Source organism: Lottia gigantea (genome assembly GCF_000327385.1).
Source record: "Lottia gigantea unplaced genomic scaffold LOTGIsca_34, whole genome shotgun sequence".
NCBI classification, from domain to species: domain Eukaryota; kingdom Metazoa; phylum Mollusca; class Gastropoda; family Lottiidae; genus Lottia; species Lottia gigantea.
Genome location: NW_008709146.1, coordinates 1,188,391 through 1,197,258, shown reverse-complemented (window position 1 = coordinate 1,197,258; position 8,868 = coordinate 1,188,391). Strand labels below are relative to the sequence as shown.

The 8,868-nt window shown below is 31.9% G+C and overlaps 1 protein-coding gene across 1 annotated transcript; it reads right to left on the bottom strand.

Annotated features, from left to right (window-relative positions):
* Positions 1-477: 477 nt before the first annotated feature.
* LOTGIDRAFT_120469 (hypothetical protein) lies at positions 478-8,525 on the bottom strand (the record flags this gene model as incomplete). The annotated part of the gene is made up of 3 exons (XM_009058452.1): positions 478-920; positions 5,614-5,824; positions 8,430-8,525. The coding sequence occupies 3 exons, from the start codon at positions 8,523-8,525 to the stop codon at positions 478-480; spliced, it is 750 nt and encodes a 249-aa protein (XP_009056700.1).
* Positions 8,526-8,868: the final 343 nt, after the last annotated feature.

The window sequence follows — 8,868 nt, the reverse complement described above, 5'->3', positions numbered from 1 at the left end:
TTCATTCAATTGACTTTCACATCAAACTTGTAAATTAAATTTCTGACAGTAGTCGTATAATCCTTAAGAATGGCTTTTATCAAAATGTTTCAAATTGACACGAGTTGTTTAAACATTGGAACCTCGTATCCTGAATTATTCAGATCAATTTTTTACGGCTTCCTCTAGTGTAAAATTACCAAGTTTTTGCCAAGAAATTTTGAAACGACAATTCAAATGAACAATCAAAGACATTTTTTCCTCATGTGTTTCCATAGAAACTAATTTAAAATCAAAATAGAAACATATAAGTGTTGTGATTGTCTGGTAAAATTAGCCTGTAAGAATACATCATTTTTTTATAATACATATTTAAATTGTTTCTCATTTTCCAAAATTTAATTTGTTAAGAAAGGTCATTAACGTAGAAATCTCTCAATAAGCTATACAAAATATATGTAAATATAATTTTTGTTGTGTTCCTTTTCTGATTTTGTGTTAAAACATCAAAATTAGAACGAGTGCTTTCAAGACAAACAATCTAATCAATGCTCGCAAACTAGGCAGCATTAAAAGTTTTAACATTACATGTATAAAACCTGTCGATAGATGAAGATAAATAAAACTGATTCGAAGATAAATTTGCTTACCATTTAAGATATGAACTTTAACACTTGTGGTATCTAATTCACTACTTCTACACACGTAAGTTCCTGCATCGCTCATTTGACTGTGTTTTAACACTAAGACACTAGCTAAGGTTTTTGTCGCTGAGAACTTATATTTGTTTAAAGTTATTTTTTGATGCGCATCCGGAGATAATTTGATACCATCTTTAAACCAGTCTAAGTTATCTGGAGGCTGTGTGGCACCTGATGCATTGCATACTAAATGAACTGGATCACCTTTCTCCACAAACTGTGTTCCAGATACAAAAATTGCTGAAAAAACAATAGAAGTACAAAACAATAACCCATGAGGCTAAACTTAGGACTAGTGGTATTTGATCATGGCAAAAGGAACTAATAATATCTGATCATGACAGTACGAACTAATGATATCTGATCATGACAATAAGATCTAATGATATCTGACAATAAGAACTAATGGTATCTAATAATGGCAATAAGAACTAATGGTATTTGATTATGACAATAAGAACTAATGGTATCTGATCATGACAGAAAGGACAAGTGGTATTTGATCATGGCAATAAGAACTAATAATATCTGATCATGACAATAAGAACTAATGATATCTGACAATAAGAACTAATGGTATCTAATAATGGCAATAAGAAATAATGGTATCTGATAATGACAATAAGAACTAATGGTATCTGATCATGACAGAAAGGACTAGCGGTATTTGATCATGGCAATAAGAACTAATAATATCTGATCATGACAATAAGAACTAATGATATCTGATCATGACAATAAGAACTAATGATATCTGACAATAAGAACTAATGGTATCTAATAATGGCAATAAGAACTAATGGTATCTGATCATGACAATAAGAACTAATGGTATCTGATAATGATATCTTATCATGACAAAAGTCCTAATGGTATCTGATCATGACAGAAAGGACTAGTGGTATTTGATCATGGCAATAAGTATCTGGTCACGATAATAAATTTAGTGATATCTGATAACGGCCATATGGACTGGATATGATATCAAATTATGGCGATGGATGATGAACAGGGGCATCCTCAAACATTCTTTGTAATGAATGATTTTTAAAGAGATTGGATAGTAGGATTACGCAAGTAATTTTTTTAACTATAAAATTGTCGTAAATACATTTCTTGCAAAGTATAACATTGTACTGTGATAAAACATTTTCAAATCATTACAAATATGTTTTGATCGGATTCGTTCGGTAGACTAGAAATTTAACCCCACTTAAAACGATCAGTCGTAATATTGACTATGTAATGGGTATTGAATTATACGAGAAACATGTAATCATTATAATTGCTATTCCAAACAATTATTTCTGTTTTCATTGATTGTAGAGAACTTTGTTTTATTAATTCAAAACACCATTTCCATTCATATGTCACCATACAAAGAATTAAACACGTGAGGTCAGCGAACTCCGCGAAGGGAAATCAATTAGTTGATTGTGCAATGGAGAAATGATGCATGATCATTTACAATACAATAATCCAATATGGCTACCACTGTAAATTTTAAGTACTACCAAGGGATTGCATGTGCCATTGATTCCATGTCAATTGAATGTTGGATGGTGTGAAATGTATAATGTTGCATTACTTTACAAAAAACATTTTCAGACGCCGACTAAATTGACTTTAACTTACTTGGTGACGTGTGTAATGGTTTATCTGAAATTGAAAAAAAGTAAAAGATATTATTGGTATATTATGCAATGTTATAATGTTTATATTCTTTCTCTGGGCTCATACGACTGTCTGTGTTAGTACATTTATGGTCTCTGCGGAACTTTCTTAAATATATCTTACAGTCACATTTGTAGGAAAACTATGTAGCTAAATGACTCTATTGTCTTCAAAAAAGCTCTTGGGAGTTGAACGGGTTTGGTATCGTTAAGGTAGGTTAGGCAATTCTTGAAGAATAGAGAATTGTTTCGCTGAGCTTGCTGTCTAATTATCACTATTTGCATCATTAAAAAGAATATTCGTCATAATAAAACAAGTGCAAAGAAATCGTTATTTATTAACAGTTTGAAATACGATTTACTGAAAACCATCTTCATTTCAGGTCTTCAGAAACTTAGAAAGGAGGAGTGGGAGGATATCAATAAATAGAAATATAAAGATTATTGTGAAATTATAAACAATTCTCTCCCAACAGCAAAATAATCATAACTACTGTTTATTATCAATAAATTTTCCTTCTTATGAATAATTTCGTTCTCATAAAATATATTTATCCATATCATGAAGCAAGTGTCTACTCATTCTTTTCGTAAAGGAATCTCTGTCGTTCGGTACTAATTCAAACTCTTTTCACCCGTCGATGGTGCAGGTTGGTGGGGATGGCATTGAGAACACGTTTCAAATCGTTTAACCACTTTTAACAGTATATTGATTGGTATACAAAGTTTTGTCAATGCTATTGTGAACATTTCACAGAACGCGATTTCAGGAAAAATCGTGTCAGATTATATATGGGATACGTAGAAACCTGCAGAAAAACATGAAAGGAAACGTCTATATTTTAATCCGATGAATAATTAACAAGATGTTGGCATACATTTATAGAAACAGAGAAAAAGCGTGCAAGTTGTCGGTATTGAATGGATTCTTAATTGTAAAAGTTTAATCTTGATTCTATTTTAGTTTTCTGTCCAATTAAATAATTAACCCAGTAACATACATTACTATAAATATATAATAAGTACAGATCAGATCCGAATTGAATTGGTAGTCACTCAGTAGTTCACAATGCATTTTAATTTCAACCATTCATGTACTTGAATTCTGAGGATGCAGGTCGAACCGTATTGTGAACAACAAGGTGTAAGAAACTAGCGTATTCATGCAAGGTGCTAAGAAACAGCCTCTAAACAATACAGTTTATCTGAATAATCAACTAAATAAATAAAGAAGCTTAGAAAATAATCTTTAAGTTGAATTAATGGCAGGAAACATGCAAGCAATGGAATTGCAGAATGACCAAGCATTATACAATTTATATATACTATAGACTTGGGTGCAATTTACTAGACAGAAAAAGCCGTGCTTATATACATATTCATTTCAAGCAAAAAAGATAACAGTAATTGCAATATAGTTATTTCTATACAAATTGTATCTTCACTAGGTCAAGCTACTACGAACTTCGTATTAAACCTTGACTGCAATAGTCACCTTACCTGTTTGTATGGCGTAAGTTTGTCAAGGCAGCGATTGGGATGGATTATTCGTTAACGAATACAGCCAATCAGAGACCTCGACAGAAAGTTAGTAAACAATAAGCCAAAGTACTGGTGGCTGTCGAGAGCTCTAGTTGAATCGTTGCATTCCGTAATATATGAAAGGTCGCTATTGTAGTCAATGTATAAGACGAAATTCATAATAGCTTGACACTGTAAAGATATACAGTTATAGATAGCGATAATTTACCTTTACTATAGCCACTTTTACTAACTCCTTTTGTTTCTAAATATATAATTAATGAAAAATGAAATAACTGAAAACCAACTCGTAATTATATTTATTATAAATTGTATCAACATTAATCAAAATAATGATAGTTATTGTTATTTAACAAATATATAAAAAATAATCAAATCAAAGACTACCCATAATTATATCCTATCACTTCCTTATCATAAATAAAAGATTTTCACAACAATTTAGTTTTTGGTAGACTAATGTAAAATAGTTCAGATTCATTTTTTCATACATTGTCACTTTGCAAGAAAGAATCTTTTATGGACCCCATTGGAAATAAGCTAATGAAGCTATTCACTCAAGCTTTAGGGGTTATCCTTAAGACGAATTTTATCACGACTTCAATCATTTCATATTTCTATGTATTCTGACTTTCTTTTTTATACATTTCTGTTCCGTACCCACACTGTATTTTCTCCACATGTCATAAATCAAAATTTTCTTACAATAAAAAAAGAAAAGAAGAAAAGGAGCGTTTCTTTTCTTCTGCGAGAAAATCCTTACTTTCAGATCTGTGCCTTACGATACTTCATATTCTATGAAGTGGTAATATGTCAAATAGACTATCTGATTTGAGTCTGCTGTCGGGAATATAAAGAGAACTGTTATGCCAACATTCATCATTCGGAATTATTGAATTTTTCTCGATAATAATTCCTTAATTTAAAAACCTTTTGGTTCGAAATAAGCATAACTTCCACGCTATAGAACGGTAACCTCTTCAGTAATTCACCATGACATGTAGATAATCTCTAATGAGTTTGGAGTTTATTCTACAGTTGACCGTTGTCTTGTTCCGTTTAGTAACGGTTTTTGGACAGACGGGATAAGTATAGTTCAATAGTGAAAGGGTCACATGAGAATCATTACTTTACAATGTCCATGGAAACAGAATTTATATAATCCTCATCGTTCCTGAGTAAATTAGTTAACGTAACCTTCAGTGTTTATTATTGTCAAAACCTAGTTAACCTTCAGCGTATCTGATTGTCAAAGCCTAGTTAACCTTCAGCGTATCTGATTGTCAAAACCTAGTTAACCTTCAGCGTATCTGATTATTAAAGCCTAGTAAACCATCAGTGTTTATTATTGGCAAAACTATCTTAACCTTCAGCGTATCTGATTGTTAAAACCTAGTTAACCTTCAGCGTATCTGATTGTCAAAGCCTAGTTAACCTTCAGCGTATCTGATGGTCAAAGCCTAGTTAACCTTCAGCGTATCTGATTGCTAAAGCCTAGTGTTTATTATTGGCAAAACCAAGTAAATCTTCATCATTTCTGAAGACCGTACTGTTAACCTTGAGCGTTCTGATTGTCAAGATCTTACTGTCAACAGCCAATGTTTCTGATTGCCAAAAAACAAATGAACCGCCAGTGTTTCTGATTGTCGCATGATAGTTAATAGAATTAAGTTACGTGCTCGACAACTGTTAAATTGAATTTAAAAAAAAATACTCACTATTTACACGTAATAAAATAAGTCGGGTTAATTTTTTTCTGGCACTGACTTGACATTCATATACACCAGAATCTTTAGGCTGGACATTTTTAATTAATAAATTCCATTCTTTTTTATCTGGTAATTTTTGAATAGCCATTCTGGGATCGGGTATGAATTGTAAGTCACCTATGATTATCGGGTTAGGATCTGACGCTCTTCTCCATATAACCTGGAATATGTCAAAACAAAATTAATATTAGATGCTTACACCAAACTACTGAGAATACGTAGATGATATTTATAATGTATTTTAGACATTATACCTTCGACTGGAATCTTTAAGGCGTTAATATAATATATAAGGATTCCGGATTGTGTTCACTAGAAACCCATTAGTTCCTTAATATTCCCATAGCCTAACGATCTAAGCAAAAGAAATAATGCATATATTCATGAATTGTGTTTATTATTATAAAAGTTAAATTTCTGCTGAATTCACTAATAAAGTTTTCTTAAAATACCAGACTTCTAGCAAACTTGACTGTACCAAGACGATTAGAGAATAAAAGATACAATTGAGAATACCCAATAAGAGTATTGATGTAGTGATTGTCAGATACAATCTCACTGATGATACCATTACAATGGTTTTGATAATTATACGGGACAAGGAGGTGGGGGTTAATTCATAATTAACTGTGTAGACGGCTGGCTTTATTCTCATTAGTTCTTCAATTTTATTGGGAAAACCACAAACATAATAACAAAACTGTTCGTAGTCACCAACCTTACAGAACATGTGGTATTGGAACTATTAACTTCAAAATATTTATTTAGAAATTTCCTATTCTGATAATCTTCATTCACTGATCCAATTTTCAACTTAGCTTAACATCTTTACTAAAAGTCTCCTTCATCGAGATGTTTTAATGAATTATCCAATAAGTTTTGTCGGCATTTATAAATTGTTAAAATATCTAATTACATAATAATTATTATTCCAGGTTCATTTGCAGTAACTTCTGAAGAGATAACAAGGTTAGTCCTTCTATGGGAACAAATTTACCTCTATATGATTAATATTTCCACCTCCTTTTAACTGGCCTCTGTAGTCCGAATCAAAGCTTTTCTCATTGTTAACAGTAAACTTGAGGACTGTTTTAAAGCTTAACAGTCTAGTAAGATAACTTTTCTGACTAGATGTAATAAATCCATTATCATATCCAAAGCTAATTGAGATTATTCCTATATCACATAATTAGATGTGTCCTCGGCTATTAGTACTAAAGTATAACACAAAATAGATTGCATTCAGCAAAGTGCAAAAAAGTAAGATGTGAATCTCGCATTAATTTTATGTTCAGATCGAATCGGAGTGTGTCATCTCTATAGAGATCATTTTTTTCGTAGTCTTTTCATTAAATCTTGACTTTAACTTTGTTCAATCTTTGCATTTCTTTTACAATTTGAAACAAAAAAATGACAGGAATGATCAAAGAAATGTCGGACGCAAGCAACACGTTGTGCCAGTAGATAGATGACCCAGTCAAAGCAATTATCTTAGAAAGTGTATCTTTGTAAAAATATAAAGAGAATAATAACATCGCAGAGAAAACTAGGTTGAATACAAATGAACTTTATATCGACTTTCCCAAGATAAAAAGAACGAGTAACACATAAACGCATAATCCTTTCTAGGTTTATATTCAATAAATGTTACTTAAAACTAAGAGATATGGGAACATTCAGGCATAAATCTGAATGATTCTATCAGTTATAAAGAATGTAGGTCAAACAAGGTGAAACAAGTCAATATGGGATTAGCAGACATTCTTGAGAAATTCCAGACGTGTCTCACTGGAGACTTTCTAGGTTCAAGAATATTTTCCTGTCGAGCGAAAAAGGCACATAAAACTTTCAGACGATTGCTGTTCTGGTTCGAGTAGATTTCAACAATATACATACCAAGTTCCATCTTTAGTTTTATTGTCTGTAGTTTTCATCGTGCTAGCAAGAAATATGTCAACAAGAATAGTTAAACGACCGTGGCGACGGCAATATACATCCTTATTTTAATTAAGGCGTAATTTGCACAGTAAAACCCGCAGCACTACCTGAATAAATGACCCAGTGGTTTCATGTAAGGGTCAATAACTAGAGCTGTCTTGTTTTAACTTATCAGAGGTCCATATCATCTGAAGATTGATCATTTTGTCTGAGAATGCTAGTGTAATTTGTAACAAAGCGTGTTTAATTACAATATAGATGTATTTTGAGACAATTTAAAAACCTGTAAATTACCACTGACATTTCAGACTATTACAAGTTCTCTGATCAAAGAAGAAACAAACATTAAACGACAGAAAAACATTTCCAATCTTTCTTTTAGTCTCGATGTCGGGTTCATGTAGTTTTCTCTTATTTCAATACAAAGTAATTAATTTGTTATCAACTACAAAGGTCGGTTTGTCTGATGACCTACTTGACTGGACAATTGGCCTGCAGTAAGAATTGGACTGTTGCTCTTTCCAGTACCAATAGGCTTGGTTGATAAACAATGCTGAAGGCATGTCTGTATTTGACAATAATACAAATGACCAGCATGTATCTTCGTGGTAATTACAATCTACCAATCTTATAGAATAAATGTTTTGATTAAACGTCTGAAAGGTCATCAGTTTGAAGCTATTTTTGATGACCAGCATATTTTCCTTACTGGAAGGCTTGTTTGGACACTGTTCGCTATAAATTGATTTAATTAAATTTGCTGAGCTGATTACTGGTAAATAGAATGTTCACAGTATATTACAAAGATGTACAAAAAAGTTTCTTACCGTTTTTGTTCCCAGATTTTCAATAGCACACACTAACACAGCAGTTTCTCCTCTATGGAAAGTCACATTATTGGGTCGTTTTATAAAATAAGGCATGTTGGCGGAATGGCGTGTTTCTACTGTATATGCTGAAAGAATAAAATACCAAAATCTTTATAAAAAAAACTGTAGAATTCACAATAAATTAATGTTTTAGCAAAAAGTAATGTAATCAATATATATAAGCTACGTCAGACATCAGCTCTGTTAAGTGGTAACCACTGTGTATTTTTAAAATTATAAATTCTGACTGAAGGAGGTATTAACATGTATTTGTATTATGGAAATCAAGCTCCAATGCAATCTTTGATGGTTCACCTCTATAGCAATAAAAGGGATGTGATGCTGACAAAGCCAGTGGCTTAAGATGTGCTATATAAAACTCCTTCAAGCTACAAAA